The sequence below is a fragment of the Cnephaeus nilssonii genome (genome assembly GCF_951640355.1).
Source record: "Cnephaeus nilssonii genome assembly, chromosome: 14".
NCBI classification, from domain to species: Eukaryota; Metazoa; Chordata; class Mammalia; order Chiroptera; family Vespertilionidae; genus Cnephaeus; species Cnephaeus nilssonii.
This window is the reverse complement of record NC_137085.1, coordinates 5,744,719-5,766,156: the sequence shown is the minus strand read 5'-3', so window position 1 is coordinate 5,766,156 and position 21,438 is coordinate 5,744,719. Positions and strand designations below refer to the sequence as shown.

General features: G+C 57.7%; 3 protein-coding genes across 3 annotated transcripts in view; all 3 read right to left on the bottom strand.

Moving 5' to 3' along the window:
• Positions 1-4,291: 4,291 nt before the first annotated feature.
• Positions 4,292-10,192, bottom strand: PIP5KL1 (phosphatidylinositol-4-phosphate 5-kinase like 1). Its single transcript, XM_079789594.1, has 10 exons — positions 10,104-10,192; positions 9,046-9,249; positions 7,815-7,865; positions 7,481-7,635; positions 7,132-7,256; positions 6,621-6,655; positions 6,478-6,533; positions 6,131-6,243; positions 5,697-5,850; positions 4,292-4,733 (listed from the first exon to the last, which is right to left on the bottom strand). Exons 1-10 carry the CDS (start codon positions 10,131-10,133, stop codon positions 4,466-4,468), a joined length of 1,191 nt encoding a protein of 396 aa, XP_079645720.1. The 5' UTR covers positions 10,134-10,192; the 3' UTR covers positions 4,292-4,465.
• Positions 10,193-11,358: 1,166 nt separating this feature from the next.
• Positions 11,359-15,405, bottom strand: DPM2 (dolichyl-phosphate mannosyltransferase subunit 2, regulatory). Its single transcript, XM_079791478.1, has 4 exons — positions 15,289-15,405; positions 14,981-15,070; positions 14,109-14,211; positions 11,359-13,343 (listed from the first exon to the last, which is right to left on the bottom strand). The coding sequence occupies exons 1-4, from the start codon at positions 15,289-15,291 to the stop codon at positions 13,285-13,287; spliced, it is 255 nt and encodes an 84-aa protein (XP_079647604.1). The 5' UTR covers positions 15,292-15,405; the 3' UTR covers positions 11,359-13,284.
• Positions 15,406-17,700: 2,295 nt separating this feature from the next.
• EEIG1 (estrogen-induced osteoclastogenesis regulator 1) overlaps positions 17,701-21,438 on the bottom strand; it is a 34,536-nt gene continuing 30,798 nt past the window's right edge. Inside the window, exons 9-11 of the mRNA XM_079789949.1 lie at positions 21,282-21,403; positions 21,116-21,185; positions 17,701-20,370 (exon numbers count right to left, since the gene is read on the bottom strand). Of these exons, the coding sequence (XP_079646075.1) occupies positions 20,325-20,370; positions 21,116-21,185; positions 21,282-21,403 (238 nt within the window). The 3' untranslated portion in view covers positions 17,701-20,324. The remainder of the gene's footprint in view (positions 20,371-21,115; positions 21,186-21,281; positions 21,404-21,438) is intronic.

Genomic DNA, 21,438 nt, shown 5'->3' with positions numbered 1-21,438 from the left:
GGCCTGCGGGCGGGAGGCGGGCCTCAGCCCGGGGGTGGTGTCAGAGCTCAGCATCCTCCCCCATCTTTTCTGTCCGGCCACATTTGTCTAAGCTCCTGCCCAGCCCGGGCTGAGCGGCCCACAGAGGAAAGCCTTTCAGAACCGCTCAGTCGTGGCTGCCTGGCCGTCTGGACTTGAGTTTCTCCATTTCTGAAATGGGGGAGTCGGTAGGAAAATTAAACAGGGGCTTGGGGTCAGGCAGCCCTGAGTTTCAAGTTGGTAGGGTTGTCAGTAAAATATGGGACACCCAGTTTCTTTGGAATTTCATATAAACAACGAATAGTTAAAAATCTGAAATTCCGGTGGAGCTGGGTGTCCTGCATTTTCTGTGGCAGCCCTGCTGGGACGGTCTCTGATGGAGTAACCGTCACCTGAGCCTCAGCACGTCTCTGTGAGGCGGGGTAACAGCACTTGCCGCCCTCCTAGTGAGCCGGTGCGGGACAGCTTGTGGCAGGCAGATCCCCCCCTGGGCAGTCTCACTCCAGATCCAGGGCTCCGACCACCATCTTCACTTCCCAGAGGCCCCCTTCCCAAAGCACCCTCCAAATCCAACACAGCTCAGTGCAGGCCCCTGCAGGTGCTGAAACGTGTCCCATTTGAAGGCTCAGATGGGGTCCCTTAGAGATTTCAAACTCAAGTGCCTTCAGGGGTCAGATATGGGACAATGGGGAGGGGCAGGCCTGTGGTGAAGTGGAAAGCATACTTTCCATTTAAAGTGTTGTTTTCACAAAATACTTCATGGTCCAGAAAGCTCACCTTACCACCCCACCACACCCACCACCCTCTGCGGGGCCTGGCCTGGCACCTGCCTGTGCTCTTGCTCTGGCCCCATTCCAAAGTCCAGCTGGGGTGTGGGCACAACCTCAGGGCATTCACGTTGGGTACCTGCCCTCAGCTCAGTAGCCTTCCAAGGTTCCCCTGCTCGGGGTGCAAAGCCACGTCGCCCAAGCTGGGGTTCCAGGCCTCTGGGTCTCTCCCCATCCTGCTGAAGCAGCTCTGCCCCCTGCCTCCCCCGCCCCCGCCCTGGGCACACCTCTCGGGTAGTGGCCCAGGTTCAGTCTCTCTTCGGCCTGTCATTCACACAAGGCAAGGCGCACGGTGAGTCCCCAAACCAGAACCCTTCAGCCTCTCCCAGGTCCTCATCTGTCCAGTTTCTGTTTTCATAGACCCAACCCCTAGGGGACAATGGTGAGAAGTTCGTTCATCACCCACATTGGCTGGGGAAGTGACATTTCCTCCCGAAAAAGGCAACTCCCTCCTCGCTAGGGCCACGTGGAGACAGGGACACGCCCAAATGACCTGGGCTCCCAGAGCAGGTGAGGATCATACACCTCCAGACGGACACTGGGAGTCCCGCCCCCACTTTCAGATGCAGCTCTTTAATTTGGTTTTGACAAAAGCCTACATCCCTGAATGGGGGGATAAGGACAAATATGTGATAGCTTAATCAATAAAGAAATTTAAACAAAAATAAATAAATAAAATAAAATAAAATATAATAAAAAATAAATAAATAAATAAAAGCCACTTATAGTTAAAATAAATAAATAAATAAATAAATAAATAAATAAATAAAGCCTACACCCCTTACCCCGGCCAAGGCCCTGCAGTTTGAACTCCTGACTCCCACGTAGTCACCATCCACCCACCTGGGTCACCTTTCCAACCCCAATCACACTGAGCTCTTTTCTAGCTCAGGGACTTTGCATTTGCTACATCCTCTACCGGGACTGCTCTATTCACATGGCCAGCTCCTTGTCATTCAGTTCAAATGTCACCTCCTTGGCAACCACTCTATCCAACACTGCACCCCATCCCTCCTGACCCACCTTGACTCATCTTTTTCAAGTACTTGTCACACTCTGAAATCATCCTGTGTATTAACTGGTTTTCTTGCTTATGGTCTACCCACCTATTATACTACTCTAAGCTCTGTGTGGGCACTCAGGTCAGTCATGTCCTCTGGGCATTTCCAGCACCTGCACAGAGCCCAGCACATACACGTCTGTTGAATGAGCAACTTAGGGGAGTAGAGTCTGGGCCCTGAGAGATCTTGGGCAAGTCACTTCCCCGTCCAGCGTCAGGCCCTGCCTCAGCTCGCTGCCAGAGACCCAGAGGGAGTGACGGGCTGATCCATCCTGATCTAGGAGCGCAGGACTCTGGGGCTCGGACTCAGCCGTGTGGATACAAACCCCAGGGAAATGTGGGGCCAAACCTCAGTTTCCTGCTGTGCTGCCTTACCACCGGGAGTTCCCACAACCCGCCCACCTCCCGGGTGGGCAATGAGCTGCACACACCCGATGTCTCAACTTCCTGCTGAGTCAGAACCAGAAATTCCCCATGGCCTGTGCTAGCTCAGACAGATTGTCACCCAAGGCCACCCAGGTATTTAGGGGGGATGTCAATTACATATCTATAACTGTATCTGTATCTGTATCTGAATCTATATCTATATCTATATCTATATCTATATCTATATCTATATCTATATCTATACCTCCAGGAACCACACTCCAGTTCTGCAACATAAGCTTTCCCTTTCCTCCTCCTCCCCCATCAGCCATTTTTCTTCCTTTTCTCGGAAGGCCAGTGGAATGGCAGTGTGTGGTGTAGCTGAGCAGCTTTCCCGAGGTCCAGTCATCCAGTCCTGGCGGCCAGCTCTTGGCCCACACAGCTCCCCACCCACCACACTGTCCCCACCCACTCTCAACACCAACCACTGGGAAATGTTTATTTCAAACTAGAGGCCTGGTGCATGGAAATTTGTGCACTCGGCGGCGGGGGGGTGGGGGGGTGGGGGAGAGGGGGGTCCCCTCAGCACGGCCTGCGCCCTCTCGCAGTCTGGGACCCCTCGGGGGATGTCCACCTGCCAGCTTAGGCCCGCTCCCCAGGGGATCAGGCCTAAGCTGGCAGTCAGACATCCCTCTGGCAGCCCTGGATCGCTCAGGGGATGTCCAACTGATGGCTTAGGCCCACTCCCCACGGACATCCCAGTTGGACATCCCAGCTTCTGGCTGAGCGGTGGGAGCGCACTGACCACCAGGGGGCAGCTCCTGCATTGAGTGTCTGCCGCCTAGTGGTCAGTGCACGTCATAGCAGCCAGTCATTCCAGGTGGGTCAGCCATTAGGGTAAATTTGCATATTACCCTTTTATTATATAGGATGTCAGGCACTCTCTCACCCCAGCCCTTTGCTGTGCTCTTAGCCTGGGACCCTCCCAGCACCTGACATTTGACTCTTGTGATCTCAGTTTATAGGTTAGAAACAACCCCACCCATCAACTACTGAGGTGGGGGCCCCTTCCCTGAGCTCCATGGCCCCATGGTCTGTTACACCAGGCCGCCTTTGTCACCGCCTTCCCACCTCCCCCCCGCCCCCAGACTGAGTTCTGTGAAGGTGGAATCTGTGCTCCACTCCGAGGTCCCCAAAGCCCAGCCTGTCACATAGCAGGTGCTCAACAAATATTTAATGAGTTAATGAGGTCCATTTTCATCCTTCCATCTTACAGACTCGGCCGCTGAGGCGCAGAGAGGGTTAACACCTTGGCCTGGTCACACAGTCAGGCCCCAGAGCAGCACTAGAGGAAAGGCCCGCTTGGGCACGGTCGGTGTGGACTGAGGTCAGAGGCCGGGCTGGAGTCTCCTGGAGGAGGGAGAAGGAGTGATCAGGGGCTCTGCAGACACTGCTCCTCTGCTCCTGGTGATGTCTGTTTGGCAAAGGCCCTGGGTCTGCCCACTACCCCTGCCCCCATTTCTCAGATGAGAAAAGTGACTATCAGAGGAGGGCAGAGCTTACTCAAGATCAACACAGTGCTTCCCAGAGCTGCAGGCCCCTCAATACCCCACCTCCTCCTACCTGCATCCTTAAAGGGCCCTCCTTGAGCCAGGGGCAGGGGCTAGGGAGGCCTGGAGTTCTGGGGCTGGCCTTGCCACTTACCCGTGCATAAGCCCCTTAACATCTCTGGGCCTCGGTTTCCCCATCTGTACGACAAAGGGCCTGGGCTGGCGCCTTCAGCCTCCCCCCTTTCTGAGAGCATGAGGACAGGGCTGTGGGAGCTGGTAAGGATACAGGCTCCTGAGTCCAAAAGGCACAGTGGAGTCCTGGTGCCAGCATTTATTGCTGAGTGATCTTGCTCAGTCCCTTCAGCCCATAAGCCTCCATCTCATGGTCTGTAAAAAGAGAATAATAGCATTTTTTTTTTTTTAGGATAAAATGAGCTAATATGGGGAGTCCCTGGCAAAATACCAGCCAGGCACAGCATCGCCATTAAAGAAGGTTGTCATATTAGTTGGAGAATGCTGCCCTCTGGAGGCCGGCTGGAGGAACAGCAGGCTGGGGGAGCCCGACCCAGCTGGAACATGCATTCCGGGCCTGTGCCCGTTGTCCAGACGGGGAGAGCGCGGCCCCGCGCCGGTCGGTCACTCGGTCACTCGGTGTGCGCCTCCACCCACTGGCAGAGGCGACGCGCGTAGAGAGCCGGGCTGACGGTGGAGAAGGCCCGGCGGGGGTAGCGCAGCGTCTTCCACAGGTACTCCAGGCGCTTGCGGAGCCCGTAGACGGTGGCGAGGTCCACAAGGCCCAGGAAATAGCGTTGCTCTGGTCCGTCCACGATGTGAAGGGCGTTGGGGCCATCAGGCAGCAGCCGAAGGTTCTGCGCTCCCGGCTCAGCCAGGCTCTGCACCCCTTGCACAGACCTAGGGGCCGACAGAGGGGTGAGGCCACCACCCCCTTCAGGGGCTCCAGCCAGTGGACCCCGTAAGCGTGGCCAGGCTGCCCTTGGCTGGCACTCTGCCCTAACCCTGTGCTTCCCTTGTGGATTCTCACAGCTCTGAGCGCCAGGCCTGTGAAGTCAGGTAAACTGAGTAAAGTGTAGTTATTGTCCTAGAGTTGCACTGGCCAATAGGCAGCCACTAGCCAGCCACGTGTGGCCTTTGAGCACTTAAATGTGGCCAGTCCCAACTGAGATACCCTGTAAGTGTAAAGTACATTCCGAATTTCCAAGACAGGGTGAGCAAAAGAATGTAAATATCTCATAGATGTTTATATTGATTGGATGATGAAATGATACAAATGTGAAAGTATTGAGTAAATATATTTAAATTATTTTCTACCCGTTTCTCTTTCTTTTAAGGAGGCTCCTAGAACATGCAAAACGGCCTGCGTGGCCCTCATTATGTTTCTATTGGGGAGCACTGATCCGGAGCAGCGGGCCGCACAGACCCCGCTGTGCACTCGGTGCCACATCACTTTGGGTAGGTCCGGGGTTTGGGTGTTTCCTGAACTTCGGTTTGGGGTCGTCCAACCCTGAAGTTTCAGTGTGGCAAAGCTGAAGCCTTGAGAACAAAGCCCACCCCCAGTTTGCAGATGGCGTGTCCCGCCCCCCGCCCCCATCAAAATGTATCCAAATCAGAAGATGCCTTTGACCGGCCGCCAATCCCAGCCAGAAGCAGGCTCAGTTCCCTGACTTTGTACTCCTGGGGGTGGGGAGGTGAAAATGGGGTGCCACTGAGGGGTTTTATTCCTGCCCCGCACACACGCACACACTGCACCTTCCAGTCTTCAAGTCCTTGCCTATCCCGCCCCCCACCTCACCCACCGCCTGTCTGTTCCTCCGGGCTCCCGTCACCTCATTCTTGCCGGGGCCCCTGGGGGCCCACCTGGCGGTGCGGAAGACGAGGCTGCTGCCCGGGCCCCTCTCGTCGTCCTGCAGGTGCTGGGAGGCCATCAGGAGGCTGTAGTCCAGCAGGTTGAGGTCCCGGAGGAAGGCGGTGTCCAGCTCCATCTGCCGCAGGAGCCAGCTGCGCTGGGGCCCTGAGGGAGCATCGGCACCCGCCTGAGTGCCCGTCGTGTGCCGGGCACTGCTGAGGGCCCCCCACATCTGCCCCCAAAGTTAGGTGTCACGCCTGCCCCGTTTCACAGATGCGGAGACTCATCTGTAACTGGCCTTGGTCAACTAGCTGGTAAATTGTGGAGCCGGGATTTGAACCAGAATCTGGGTTCTTAACAGCGTGGACAGAGGGCAGTGCCGAGGACAGCGGCCTAACCTCACCCCGAAGGGAGGACGAGCAGGCAGTGCGGCTCCGGGGCTCACCCAGGTCGATGGTCTTGCCCTGAAAGTTGAGGTCCTTCAGCACCAAGACCACGGGGCTGCCCTCAGGGGCCGGCTCCACCCAGCGGCTCACCTCGCAGCCCTTGATGTCATACCTAGAGGCGAGGATTTGGGGGAGACAACAGAATCCAGCTTTCCACGGGCGTGACACCCACAGGGACTCTCACGGGTGATAACACGACAGGAGCGTCCACTGGTGACTGTTCAGACCCGCAGCACAACCCCGTCCTCCCTCCCCGGGCCTCCGTTCCAGCATCTCTGCTGAGGGAGGGGCTTCCGGGGGCACGTTCCCCGCAGGACGGGGCCCAGGCCCGGCGAGGCCAGCTCACCTCTCGGCGATGCGGCCGGCGGGGTAGAAGACGCTCTGCATGATGATGAAGTATTTCTGGGGGCGGGGGGGGGGGGAGTGAGGAAGGACGGGGTCTCCCCCTGCAGCCACCCCTCCAGCCGCCCCGGCCTCGGCCTCACCCACCTTCTTGCCCCGGGCCACCCGCAGACTGTGCACTCCTGGAAGGGGATAGGGAACCAGTGAGGGGCCCCAAACTCTGCAGTCCGGGGTCCACGGGGCCCTGGTCCCAGCTCCAGGCCACGCCTCCTCAGTGCCATCGCATCCCGAGCCCGTCCCTCCAGCTGCGCCCCAGACCCCTACCTCAGTGGGTAGTGGTGCCGACCCGATCCACCTCTAGACTCAGCCCCAGAGATGCTGGGTCTGGCATGGCCTCGCCCACATGCCCGGCCCCGGACTGTCCAGTCCCAACCCCGCCCTTTGGGCCCCGCCCACCGCCCCACCTGCCCACCCCCTGTCCCGATGCTGCCATGTAGGACCCGCCCTGCACCGAGCTCTGCGGGCAGTCGGATCCGCCTCTAGTCCAGTCCCAACCACCAGGCTAGGCTCGGTTCCCCACGCCCACATCCTGGAACATCCCCACTCCCTTCCCCCTCCCCTCCCTGCCCCCCAGTGCCGGGTCCCTGGCCCGTCATACCCAGCAACCGAGCCAGTAGGGAGTGCGGGTGCCGCTGCAGGTGCTGCAGGTAGCGGGGCAGGTGGGCGAGCAGCGCCCGCACCTCCCTGCGCTGCTGGGTCTTCAGGAAGAAGCGCTGGTCGTGGCTGGTGCGGGGGCAGGGAGAGGTCACTGCCTAGGCCCTAGGCCGGGCTGGAGGGGCTCCCACAGGCTCCCTGACCCCTCCTGTCCATGTGTGGCTCTGTCTCCCCAGGACCAGGCCCTCGCCCTCACTCTCTCCTCTGCCCTGGCCATTCTATTTCTCTCCCCAAATGCCACCCTCCACCCCGGGACACCACTCCCACCCGCCCCACCCCTGCTGCCCGCTCACGACAGGAAGAAGCTGGCGTTGCTCTTGGAGGTGCTGAGGAACTGCAGGTAGGGGCCCCCGGGCCCCAGGGCGGCCTGATAGTCCTCCTCGGCCAGGCCTAGGGAGTGGCGCAGCCAGGCGAAGGCAGGGCCAGCCAGGGTGCCCAGCTCGAAGCCCTGCAGGAGAGGAAGAGCAACCCCAAGAGTGTCCACCGGGGTCCAGGTGTGTGCAGTTGGCCCTAGTGGGGGACGGTCCAGGGAGCCACACCCTTCTGGAAGGTCTTGAGGCTCTGGACCCCTGGGAAACCAAGGAGAAAGAACTAAGATGGTACCCGCCCCTCCCTGAGGCTTCCTACCTTGTGAACCTGGGTCAGGACCTCGGAGAAGTCCTCCTCAGTGGGCAGCCCCTGCAGGGAGGGCAGAAGGGCTCAGAGCAAGTCTCAGCCCCCATTGCCAGCCCCAGGATCTCCAAGCATCCGGCACCTGGCCTCACCCCTTCCCCCAGTTTGATTCCTGAGCTGGGCAGATGGGGGCTGCAGACCCTCTCAGGCGGGAGGAGGAGAGAGAGGGACTGAGGCAGGGCCTGGGTATGACTGCTCCACACCTGGCAGGTTCGCCCAGACACACACATTGGCTCAGTGCAGCTGCATGTCATCCGAATGAAGGATGATGGCCTTGGAGCCGAGGGGCCTGCCGGCCTCAGCCTGGGAGGGGCAGGATCGGAGAAGGCTCCCTGGGGGAGGCGACCTGCAAGCTGAAATCTGAAGGGCAGTGGCGAGGAGGAGGAGGAGGGTGCTCCTGGCAGTGGGGATTGCGTGGGTGGTCACCAGGAAGGGAAGGAGGGTCCGAGCGGCTTCACTGAGTAAGGGGGGGATGGAGTGTGAATGAGCTGGATAGCTGATCCATGGGCTTGAGCAGCAGGACCCCGAGGCCATGATGAGCACTGGGGAGCCATGGGAGATGGTCAGTAGGCAGTGAGGTCAGATTGTGATTTTCAGCAGAGGATGAGACTTAGAAGATGCCCTCTGGCTCCTCTACTCTCCCTGGACCCACCTCTAGGTCCCTGTGCCTATGGGATGTGGTCACACTGTGCACACACACAACAACACACGTCCTCACCGGGCCCGTCCAGCTGCTGAGCCTGCAGTTGGGCGACGCTTTCTGCTGAGCCAGCCTGGCCCCGGCCTGAGCTCTGGGGGGGGGGGGGGGGGGGGGGGGATGGGCCATGCTGGCGGGGTGGAGTGGGGTCCCTTCTCAACCACACACCCTGGCAGAGCTGGGGGGCCTGAGAGACGAAGGCATGCAATCCCCTCCCCCAAAGTCATCATTCATTACACAGATGGGGACCCTGATGCCCAAAGAGAGGCCGAGGCCCATCTGGAGTCACACAGCAACCACCGGGGTGAGGGTGTTCTCACATCCCCAACACAGCCTGGCCTCAGCCCCAAGCCTAGCATATCCCTCCCTCCCTGCACCAAACCCCTGATTTTCTCCCCTTATAGCCTTCCCGATCCCCAACTCTGCAGTCGCAAAACAGGGCACCGGCCTGCTCTTGCCATCGGTGCATAGAGCAGATTGGCCACTCACCCTGGGCGGGTGGTCCATGGAGACCTGGGTGGCAGCCCAGAGCCCTGCCTGCATCATACACGTCAGCCGGTGCAGCTCATGTCCCGGGCTGATCTCAAACAGGCCCAGGCGCAGCTGCTTGTCTCGGAGACGCCAGAGAAGGCCCCGGCGGCTGGAACTTGAGGTGACTGCTTTGCATCCAGCCTCTGGGGAGGGGGCCAGGACCTGGTGGCAGAAGGAACAAGAAGCATGGAGCATGTGGCAGCATCGCAGAGGGGAAAGGCGTGGGTGTGAGGCCCATCTCCACTACTGTGAGCCCTCCTCTCAGCTCTCTCTGCCTCGGTTTCCTCAGCTGTAAAATACGGCTAATGCTGGTGCCCAGCTCCCTTGGTGTTATGAGGGGCCACACAGCCCCTGACCTGCAGTCAGCAGCCAAAACGGAGTGATGGTTATTATTAGCAGTGGGTTAGAGCATGCAGTTCCGCAGCCAGCCCTGGCCCCAGACATCCTCTCACCAGTGTGTGACCTCAGGTCAGTCACCTAACCTTCTGGGCCTGGTTTTCTCATCTGCAGAATGAGAGCTATACCATCGCGGCCGATATTAGCTGCTGTTACTGTTGAGTTTGAGCTCTGGGCACAGGGACCCTCGATAGGAGCTGCGATGCCAAGGGGTTCAGCCAAGTACCAAGCACTCCCCTCATCTATGCTGAGTTCCTCCGGGCCAGCTCGGAAGATCAGCACGAAGCTGAGATCAGCTGCTGACCCGTCCGTGGTGGGCACCCACCATGTGACCAGCCCTGGCTGAGAGCTTGACCTCCGACCAGCCCTATGAAGGAGAAGCTCCTATGATCCTCTCCGTTTTCCCTGTGAAAGAACTGAACAAGTTCTCGGGGCACCCCTGCCAGATTTTCCCTTCGTACCTGCCGTTCCCACGTGGGGCGTGTCCTGGTCCCCGCCCAGTGCAGGACCCCCCTGAGCTGGGATGGGGGTGTGTCCACCCCGCCCGGAGCGGGGCGGCCCGGCTCCTACCCACTGACCCTTCCTTCTCCTCTCCTCTCCTCTCTCGGGTCCGCACCTACCTCGCGGGGCCCCGGGCTCGGGGCGGCCATGGCCCCCGCAGCAGCTTCCCGAGCTCTGGCCGCATCCCCTGCCACCCCGCCGCCCCGCGGCAGGAGCCAGGCCCCGCCCCTGCTCTGGACCAACCAATCGCGCGCTGCGGTTCACGGCGACATCCAATCGGAGCTGGAGTCGCCGGCAGTCGCCTGCTGGTCCCGCCCCCGGAGCTGCAGCATCCTTCGGCCAGCGGTGCAGGGCGGGTGGGGCCGCGACGCGGTGGTCAGGGTCCCAGGGAGGGAGGACACCCCCCGCCCCCCACAATTCTCCCCAGGGGTGGAGGACTCGGGCGCCGCCTGGGGAGGTGGGTAAGCTAAATGCAGTCCCGCCTACCCACTCTGGCGTGAAATTCCCATCAACCCGTCTTTCGGGTGAGGAGGTCTAGAGAGAGAATGACTACCAGCACTCCAGGTCACACACCAAGCCCGGGGCACGCATTTATTCGACACAAGTATTTTAACACATGTTATGGCCCCGAGCAGTGCTAGGCCCCGGGGATTTAGTGGTGAATGAGAGGAACACAGCTGCCAGCCAGATCTTTTGAAAGCATAAAATGGGGTGATGTCACTCTCTTTGCTTAAAGCCTTCACCCCTCCCCGTGGTCCCAGGCCCTTCTGCCCACGCTCCAGCCCCATCCCAATATACTCTCCCTTCACCCACCGCACAGCCACAGGGATCCCCCGCTATTCCTAAGGCTTAGCCGTCAAAAACTTCCACACCCCGGGGCTGTTGCAAATGCTGTTCCCTCTGCTTGAAATCCTTTTCCTCAGACTTCCATTTCCTTATTCCTTCCTGTCACCTTGGTTGAGATTATATATATATATATATATATATATATATATATATATATATATATATATGTATATATATGTATATATATGTATATATATATAATTGATTTCGGAGAGGAAGAGACAGAAACATCCATGATGAGAATCATTGACTGGTCGCCTCCTGTATGCCCCCTTCTGGGAATTGAGCCCACAACCCAGGTATGTACCCTGACCAGGAGTTGAACAGTGACCTCCTGGTTCATATGTCGAACCTCAACCAATGAGGCACACCGGCTGGGCCCCTCTCCTCCTTCTTGATCACATGACCTTGTTTTATTTTCTGTCACAGATTGTCTTGTTCATGTTTACGAAATCTCCTCCTAGAATGGGGTACCAGCGCCAGGCATGGACTGGTGTTTGAAAAGTATAGGTTGAACCACGGTGAGTAGGATGTGCAAAGGACCTTGGCGAGTCCCAGGAAATGAAAGGCCAGCATGGTAGTGGGTGGAGTGAGTGAGCAAGCAATGCAGGTCCTTGTTGGCCATGTAGGGAGAGGGCTGGGGGCCCGGAGAAGCATCGAGTGAGAAAGATGCTCAAATGTTTTTAGTTTTTCTAAGAATAGTTTTTATTTTTAGAGAGAGGGAGAGAAACATCAATGTGAGAGGGTAACATCAATTGGCTGCTTCCTGCATACCCCCCACCAGAAACTGAGCCCACAACCTGGGCATGTGCCCTGACTGGGAATCAAACTGGCGACCTTCTGGTGCATGGGATGATGCCCAAATGAACCACACTGCCCAGGGCGGCTCAGGTGTTTTGAAAAGTCAGTCAACTTGGGGGGGGTGGGGGGGAGGCAGAGAGGACAAGGAAGCCCTCCGTGGTTTAGGGCAGTGGTGGCTTTGCTCCCAGAAGGTGGCTGGGTGTGTGTTAGAAGTGACAGGATTTGGGGTCTTGTGGATGGAGGCGGGAGGAGAGCCAAGGCTTCTGGCTGGGTCAGGGACACAGGATAATGCGTCATGAGAGGGAGCAGGGCATGGGGGGGAGCCAGATTGGGGGTGGGGTTCTGAGAATTCACATGACAGGATGAATCTGAGGTGCCACTACATTTGATGGTAACGTTATGTGGGTGGCTGGTGCATGTGCAGTCCATTGGGGCCAGGTGAGCAGCTCTTCCTGGTCTGGAAGACAAGGAGAGGGCAGGACAGGTGAGCCTACAGTTGGCCTTTGTTCTGCAAATGACACCACCACTAACTGGAGGAAGAGGGAACGTCCAAGGTGTGATGGAACGGAGGTTAGGCGCTGTGACAGGGAGAGCTGGCTGCCCAGAGGGATCGCTGGGGAGCTAGGGCGGGGCCTGTGCAGATTAATAAACCTGGACACAGTGGAACCAGCTCTACTCTGGCTCAGCGCTACACGAAGTTGGGCTGCTGGTACAAGAGATGGACAACAGGTTTGGGCTTTTAGGGGACTGGGCTGAGGGCCCCTAAAATACTAGTGCATGCTGGCTGGGCTGACCCAGGGGAGGTGTGCTGAAGGCCGCTGTGGGGTCTGGCAGGTTGCCACGCCTCCGCGACTCCCCAGCCGCGAGCTGCAGGGGTTGGAACCACACCTGTCCCAGTTCCAGCTTCACCGTGTGTCCAGCACAGGGGTGACCCAGGAGGCACTGAGGTCCTTCATTGCACAAACCAGGGTCTCCTGCCGAGACCAATGCAGTGACCAGCTCCCAGCCCCTCTCCAGCCCCCAGAGCCCAGCTCCCTGGTCAGGATGGCACAGAGAAAAACACACCATCAACGTTTATTGTTCAGTCCTCTCCAGTAGGCCAGTGCCAGGGCTGAGGGGCTGGGACTCTATGTGAAGATCTGGGGGCCCAGTGTGCCCAGTGGTCCCAAGGCCTGTTGGTCCTCCCGCTAAGCTTTCCAGGTCGAGAAGTCCTGCGGAGTCCCTGGCTGGGTCAGACCCGGGAAAGCTGCCTTCGCGGAGAAAAAGGACATGTGGGGGGAGAGGCCACATGATGCCTTAAAACGTGCCAATTCCAACATGAGCATGTGACAGGAGGGAAACTGAGGCAAGAGGGTAGAGCCCAGAGGAAAAAGTGCAGGGGGTCTGAAAGTGAGGTAGGGAGGACCAGTATCTTTCAGGCCCTGAGGCAGAATGGGGAGAGAGGGAGATCTCCAGGTACTTCCTCCTGGCTCTGGAAGAGTGAGCAGAAGCGAAGTGGGGGTTCTGGTCAGTCAGGGGTGAGTCCTGAACAGCTCCATCCCCAGGGGTGCCTGCAGGGCACCATGCTTGAGGGGCCGCAGTGCCTGCACAGGTCCTGTGCGCCCCGCCCTTGGTATGCACCAGAGGGGAGGCCGCCGCATCCTCGCTGGGTCCTCACTGAGCCTTCTTGGTCACCTTCTGGTTCTTCAGCATCACATAGGTGATGAACAGCCCTGGAATATACAGATCGGAAAGGCCAGGTAAGATCCAGGGCACAGCGTGGCAGAGTGACCCATACACGGGGCCAAGGACCTCCCCAACCACCCTCCAGGCCACCTGGTCATCTCCCTAGTCATCCATCAAACCGCACATCCGCCCACATTCATTCAACAAACACCACTGAGTGCTTACCACAGGCCATTTGCTGCGTTTAGTGTTTCAGATTCTACAGGATACAAGATCCGCCCAACTATCCATCTCACCAGCAACCACCTGTCCACCTACCTACCTATTTCCCACCTGCACACTCAACATCCAGCATCCACTCACCCACCTACTCCATCATCCAGTCATCTGATTGTTGACTCATCTAAGCCACTTTCTTAAGCACCAGCTTAGTGCCATGGCCTACGTGGGAGCTGAGGACACAGTGATAATGAAGACACAGTCCTAGCACGCCCACACACTAAACCAGGGGAGATAAGAGGTGCAGGAATTATACACCAGGCTGACAAGGGGGTGAGAGGTGGTTAAGGTGTGAACAGTGCAATGATGGTGGTAGTGGAGGGAGGAGGAAAAAGGGAGACATCCCAATAGAGTCCAGTGAGCCCCAGGCACCTGGAAGACTGACTGTGGCCTGAGGGATGGACAGGAAAACCCCCAGGGTGAAGTGAAGGCATAGAGCCCTATGTAGATGTCCAGCAAGTTCAGGGGTGGGAGAGGATCATGCCCCCCCCCCCCCCCCCCCCAATGCCCTGTTCACGGGAATGATGACTTACCCACAAACAGGAGCAGCAGGAGGCCAGCAGCTAGTGGGATGGCAACAGCGTAGGCTCGGGGCAGGAAATACTTGTGGATGACATGCTGGCTGTCGATGAATGGCTGGCATCCAGGGCAGAGGTCTGGTGAGCATTCCCCGCCTTGCCCGCACCCCCAAGCCCAAACACCCTCCTCCCCCATCTCAGGGGCTGACCCCACTCAAACCACGGGGACAGCATTTGCTTTTCTTTAAGATGATGGCCATTTGGGTGCCTTGGTTTGTTTCCTTCCTTCATTTATTTAATAGATGTTTGCTGGGCACTTGCCCTAAGTTAGTGCTGGGGACCTGGCAGGGAACAGGATAAAGGACTTGCTCTCAGGCCCTCACAGCCTAACAGGGGAAAAAGGGGAAATGAGGAAGCCTGGAGTGATTCCCAACCTGGGCTCCAAGCTCTTCTTTACTAACATTTTTCTCCAAAGGATACCAAGTTCTGCAAGCCTTGGCCTTCCAAACACACTGCCCTTCTTAAGCAGTAACAACCGACCACCCCCCCACACCCCAAATCCTAACGGCCCTCACAAAATCCACTGGGACCCATCATGCCCAGGCGCCAGCAGGATAACCAGGAGGACTAGGGAGCAAATCAGGATCAGTGTAGCAGTTAAGGGCATGGCCTTGGCCTCAACCCTTCTTCCCGAGCCTCAGCTTCCTCGTCTATAAGATGGGGACGGCACTAGCATCTTCCTTATAGGGCTATTCTGGAGCTTTCATGAGATATTCAGGTAAGGCACCTCGCACAGTTCCTGACACATCATAGCTGCTTAAATGACGTCAGGAGTCGGCTGCAAGATGCACGAGTGGAGGCGAGAGGGGGCGGGTAAGTACACATACCAAGAGAATCACCCAGGCGGTGTAGTAGGTGAAGATGATGAGGCTAACGGCGACGAGGCCGAGTCCCACCACCTGGTCTGTCCCCGTGGCCTGGAGAAAAGGGAGGGCTCAATTGACGAAGCGACTCCGCTTAGGTGTCATGGAGGGGCGCGTCGCAGCCTGATCACGCTGGCACCGAGCGTGCCGGGCCTCGGCGTTTTCATCCGTACAATGGGCCGGCGGGAGAGCACTCCGGCTTCCGATTGCCCAAGCCCCGTTTCCAGAACAGACCTGGGATCCCCAACCCCAACATCCCACCCCAAGCTCACCATTGCCCCGCGCTCCACTCCGGAGCACCAAGCCACATCCGGTTCCGGATCCGGGCCCTTATGGCCTTCGGCCGCATGGCACGCCGGGAACCGTAGTCCTTACGCCGGCCCAGGCCCACAATGTCCAGGAAACGCAGGCGCCGTCTCCCCGCTTTGCATGTCGGGAAATGTAGTTTCTCAAGAGCATTGTGGGACAAGTTGTTCCTGAGTCTTCCTAGGTAATGGGACCGAATTGAGAGTCCAGACTGACCGGTACTCGTGGCCTCAGCCCTGTCGAACCCGCCCCAGAAGAAAAGTCCATTTCTAAAGATCCCAAAGTCCCAAGGCCTGAGCGGGATGGGGTGGGTGGGGGTGGGGGGGGAGGTCCAGAAGTCTCTTTTTTTTTTTTCAGATGGAGAAAATGAGACTCAGAGAGGGGCGAGGTCTTGCAGGAGGTCACAATTCGAGTCGGTGGCGAAGCCAACACCAGAACCTAGGGCCCTACTTCCTGCTCCCGGGACCCTAACTACTCCCGTGGAAGGGAGGATGCAGAGAACGTTCACTCCCCGGCAGGGGGTGGGAGGAGGAAGGGCTGGCCCGAGCCCGCGGGACGGGGAGGATTTCGATTGGCTGTCGGGAGGAAGTGCTCAGAGAAGAGGCTTATGAGGGGCAGGCGCAGGGCCAGACTGCTCCCGGCCAGAAACCCCCATAAAGGACCCCTGGCGTCCCTATCCTCTCTTCACTGCAGGGATGAGGCCAGGGTGACCCTCCCTCTCCTCACCGCCCGCCTCTCCTGGGTGTCGCGACCGCCCAGGCAGCAGCCCAGACAGGTCTTCGGCAGCGTCTGCAGGCCCCCGCCCCAGACTTGGAGGCCCTTTCCTCTGAGAGCCAGCGGAGGTGGGGCCTCATCATTGATCTTTGCCGGTCCTCCAGTTGTGGGGTCTGGAACTCTGCCTTCCCACACCTCGGGGCCAGCTGCTCCTCACTCAGCAGGTCTCACTGGGATGCCACACATCACAGGGACACACCTTCACAGCTGGACAGGGTTCGCTCCCTCCTCTGTGCTCCACAGCCCATGTGTCTCAATGGTGACTCTTGTCACCGCGTTTTATTTTTTATTTGTTTAAGTGTATTTTTATTGATTTTAGAGAGGAAAGGAGAGGGAAAAAGATAGAAACATCAATGATGAGAATCATTGATCAGCTGCCTCCTGCACGCCCCCTACTGGGGATTGAGCCCGCAACCTAGGCATGTGCCTTTGGCTGAAATTGAACCTGGGACCCATCAGTCCGCAGGCCGACACTCTATCCACTGAGCCAAACCAGCTAGGGCTGTCTCCGCATTTTAATTAGCTGATTAACTTGATCTGGCCCACCTGACTATGGGCTCCCTGAGGATAGAGTCTGTGGTCACTGCTGTATCCCCAGTGCCTAGAATGGGGCTTCGCACATAGCTTTGAATCAACCAACCGGCTTTAAGATTCCGTGGCTGTTTGGACCTTGGAACATAGCATCGGGAAGTGGGGGGTGAGGCACCTAGATATGGCCTGAACCTGGCATGTTCCTTCTAGCAGCATCTGTCTCTTTGGGTTGTCTGAGCCCATCTCTGACTATGGGGACTGCCCTCCCAAAGCTGATAGGAGCAATCTGATTTTTCACTTAGCAATACCCAGTTCCAAAGGAGCAACCCTTTTGGCCAATAGCCCGATTTCTTCCCTTTCTGTCTCAGGACAGACTTTGGGCTCAGCTGAGAGCCAGCGTTTCCTTCCCCAGGTGTGCACTGAACAGGAAGGGACTGAGAATCAGCCTCAGGGCTTACAGGGGCTCTGCCTGGGCACCCGCCCTGAGGGGTGGGGTAATGCAGTGGCAGCGACGAGGCCGTAGTCTGGTTCCTTCTGGCCTGTCCAAAGCCAGTGAGGTTTCCTGCCACTTCTGAGCTCATTCAAGGTCCAGGGTGCCTTGTTTCTCAGAGCTTGGTGCAGACTCCTCTGTAACTTTAAACCGGGCAGGCAGCGAGGGGCCCAGGCCTGGAAATTCAGACAGGGTGGGGACATGCTTGGCACCTCCCGTAGGTCAAGCTGTACACCCACGTTCTCATTTGCAGCTGAGAGACTCCAGCTCTTTGTCTTCGGGCACACTTGCTAGAGGACACCTGCCGGCTGGGAGGCGTGGAGAGCAGTGGTTAGAACTGGGCTCTGAGGTCAGAGCGGCACTTACTAGACCCGAGACTGGCAAGAAACCACTTGTGGGCTTCAGCTCCCTCCCCAGCACTCTGGTGTGATAAAGTTGGTAATAACTGTGACTTCAGCCAGGACTTGGAGAAGCCTGGCCACTTACTTCGTCTCCATCCCCCAGAGCCTCACACTTGGCTTCCATCTGATGCTGTCTTTGACCCCAAAGTCAAGTGGACAAAACAAATAAGTAAGACCCAATATGCCATAACAAACAAAAATTGCAACATTTAATTATTCCCCCAAACCAAGACACTGACACTAGGCTGATTTCCCTTTACAATGTTATTTTCTACAGTAGAAGCTGGGACGGAGATACAAACACAGCCCACTGAATCAGGGTGTGGTGGTGGCAACATTCTGTTAGAAAAGAGGGGAATTAAAAAAAAAAAAAGACACCCCCCCATCCCTCCCTCAAGAGGATGCGGACATTCTCCATCCTGGCAGATCGTGACATGTGGTCAGTTTGTGGGGTGACCAAAAATAATAACCTAAAAATATTGTAGATTTTTATTTTCTTTAAATCTCCTAGTAAAAACGTTAAACTGTCTTCCAAGATTCCAAACTGACATTGCATAGACCAATTCCTTTCCAAAAATATCTCTAATATATTCCTCTCTATCTCTCTCTCTCTATAGAATTTTAAGTCTAGGAGCTGTGGGCGCCTAGTGGGAAGTCACTGAGCTTGAGGGGACCGGAGGGTTCCCACGTGGGGATGGGGCCAGGGCTCTAGGCCTCCAGCTCCAGCCAGCATTAATTTGGTTACGGCCAAATGTGCAGTCCAATGACCCTGGCCCAGGGCCCGGCATGGGAGGATGTGGCAGGCTCTGTCTCCTGGGGTGACTGTCAAGTTCAGACCTCATCTGGAGTGAGGCTGGGGTTCCTAGTTTGGGGAGTCTCCCACCAGCACCAAAGCCAGCTGTTTTATGCCCAAAAGCCCCAGAACTGAATCAGATACCAAATACACCTTCCCACTGGGCTGAAGTCCTGCAGACACAGGGGGGAAGGGCGGAACCCCATCTTCTGGGGGTCACTACATGTGGAGACAGTGCAGCCAATCCCCTTTTAAAGTGCCAGGTGTCTACGGGCCAGGCAGGGACCCACAGAGCTGACCAGAGCCTTCTCCAGCCAGAGCAAATGCTCCATCCTGCCTCGGCAGGCACCTTCTAACATTCATTTTTTGAAAGGGTTAGGTGATTAAAAACAACAAAATCCTAGAAATGTTCTGGCCCAATGCTGGGAGGTTCCAAGACCAAGACTCCAACTCTTGCCAGCTGGGGCAGAAAGACAAGGACCCTCCCAGCCTGGGGAGGACACCCTCACTCCCACCCCTACCAGAGGGAGCAGCAGAATCCCGGCCCCATCCAGATCACCAGCGCTGCTGGGACCAGTCAGTGGGCGGGGCAGAGAACAGAACCACCTCCCCTCACCTGGAGGAGGAAAAATACCTAACTTCGAACCCAAAAAAAAGGGAGAAAAGAGAAAAAAAAAAAGAAGTGTAGGGTAAAGTAAACACCAGCCTGCTGGGTTTATACAAAAATGGGTAAAATTAAGAGCGGCAGGGGATCTGTCCAGGGCCTGGCTGGCAGCCAGCACCACCTTCAAGCAAGTAATGAGGACAGGGAGGAAAGTGCTCAGAGCAGAGGCTTAGTGAGGAGCAGGGGCGGGGGCAGGGCCAGACTGCTCCCCACCAGAACCCCCCATAAAGGACCCCTTGCCCAGAGAGGGGAAGCTTTCAGAGGAGGGCTCAGGCTTTGGGGGCCAGGCAGCCAGCTCCAGCTGGTCCAGTCCCAGCCCATCTGCCCCTCCAGCAGGGGCCTCAGCCTGGGCCAGCTGACCCTGAGGGGAGAGGAAAGGGGTGGTGCTTGCCCAGCCCAGTCAGGCCCCAGGCCTCCGAGGGCTTGGGAGGCACCTTCCTGGCTTTCTACAAGAAACCAGCTGCTCAGGGCCCAGCCCTGGGCAGAGAGGAACCATCTTCGAAGCTCAGACCTTTCTCAGCCTGGGTCTCAGGCCTGAGCAGCAGCTAACTAGAGGGAGGAGAGGTGGCGCCACGTTCCAGCCGGGCTGCTCGGGCTGGGCCGCTGGCTGCACAGCAGGCAGTGCCCAGGAGTCCTTGGGAAGGGATCAGAGGAAGGGCAGGCGAGGGCCGGTGGGGCTGTGCTGGACACAAGCATGTGCAAAGTGCAGGCTGCCCGGGCAGCAGGAGAACATTCGTTGGGGGAGGGAGTCTCAAACTGGAGTGTGGGTGGGGTCTGAGGTCTTGGCTCCCAGGAGGAGGCCGCCAGCAGGTCTCCCGGGGCACAGGGAAGGGATAGCTGAAGCACTAAGCAGTCAGAGGGCCACGGTGGCAGGATTCTGGGGGTGAACTGGCCCCCAAGGGCAAGGGGGCAATGGAACAGAGCCCTGCCAGGGCATGGTTGAGCTGGTGCTCCTAGAGTGAGTGGGGACACAGGGCAAGAGACCTCTCGGCCACAAGCAGCTCCGCGTGTGTAGGAGCTGCTGCACGTCCTCATCAAGGGGCCAGGTGGGTCTCCAGCAGGGCGTCCTGGCCATCTTTGCCTTGCCCACGTACTTCATGGGCCTGCCCTCTAGTGGTTCAGAGAAGGATATTCACAGTGGTGCCCAGGCCCTAGGCCAGGAAGGTCCCAGCATGGATGGGAGGACAATGGAATGATGCAGTGGGGCAGGAGTGGGGCTGGAGTGCATGGAGGAGGCACAGATGAGATGCAGAATGGATGGTGATCCAAAGGGGAAGGACCCTCGTGGAATGACACGGATCTGGACACCCGCAAAGGCAGGGCCCTTCTCCAGCCTGGACACCGGCTCCTCAATGGCTTTCAATCACGACTGGCTCGTAGACCCCAGAGGAGACCCTGTGGGAAGAGACAGATCAGCTCATCCAGGAGGCCATGGGGAGATGGCAGATGCAATTTTGAGCCTTGGCAGCAGGGGTCAGCAGAGCAGCACCAGGGGGCAGGTCTGGGGCCCTGGGCAGCCCAGCCAAGCTCTCCTCCAGCTCTGGCCCTGGATGTTAAATGGGCACTTTCCCACCCTGCCCACAGGAACCCTGCAGGTGGGAATCTCCTCCACCCATTCGTTCCTTCGGTGAGTCAGGCACACTATAAATAAATGGTCAGGAGGGCACTGGCATTCTATAAACTAGAGTTCAAGCCCAAGTTTGACCCTACCACCCCTTGTCTGGGACTATCACGAGGGCAAAAAAACTGCTTACCGTCGTACACCCAGCACCTCACTCAGTGCCTAGTGCTCAGTGAACACCTGTCCCATACATCATCACTGTTAAGGGGTTCCCAGACCAGGAGGAAGGGAAAGCAGGGTCCAAAATAAAGACTAAAGCTGCCGCCCTGTGCCCAGCCCTGCGCTAGGCACTTTCCAAGGCTGCCTCTGACGCCCTTGGCGCCAACCCTGAAGCACTGTCCCAGGTCACACCATTCGAGAGATGGAGAAACTGAGGCTCAGAGAGAGGTGACTGGCCCCAGGCCACTCTGTGGTGACAAGAGCGGGCATTCAAAGCCAGGTCAGCAGGCGTCAGAGACCTTGTTCTCGGCACCATGCTCCATGGCCACCCTAACCACCCACCCGAGCCTTCATCCCTACCTGTTGGCCAGCTGGATGCCACTCAGCGTGGTGGAGCCATCGCGGCTCACAAATAGCCGGAGGTTGCTGTCTGCAGGAACACAGGAGAGGGCGGAGGCTGAGCAGGGCAGGAGCCCCTGGGGCAGGTGGCACTGTCCCCCCAGCCCGCCCGGCGTGGGCCGCTCACCCTCAGTGTTGCTGCCATCGGTGAAGTCCTGGCTCTGCATGATCTTCTCCACGATGTCATCTGCATCGATCCGCGTGTCATCCACCCAGGTCGGGTGGCTCTCCACCGAGTCCTTCTTCCGCCTGGAGCAGGGCGGGCAGAGGCACACAGTCAGGGT

Excerpts from the sequence above, each read along its gene's own strand:
- DPM2 (XM_079791478.1), bottom strand. Across the intron at positions 14,212-14,980 it reads CCGCCTGGGTGATTCTCTTG|CCATTCATCGACAGCCAGCA; the intron begins GTATGTGTACTT and ends CCTGGATGCCAG. Across the intron at positions 13,344-14,108 it reads CCTGCTGCTCCTGTTTGTGG|GGCTGTTCATCACCTATGTG; the intron begins GTAAGTCATCAT and ends TGTATATTCCAG.
- PIP5KL1 (XM_079789594.1), bottom strand. The coding sequence starts at position 10,133 with ATGGCCGCCCCGAGCCCGGGGCCCCGCGAG. Across the intron at positions 7,866-9,045 it reads CCATGGACCACCCGCCCAGG|GGGCTGCCCACTGAGGAGGA; the intron begins GTGAGTGGCCAA and ends CCCTCCCTGCAG. Across the intron at positions 6,656-7,131 it reads CCTACTGGCTCGGTTGCTGG|GAGTGCACAGTCTGCGGGTG; the intron begins GTATGACGGGCC and ends ATCCCCTTCCAG.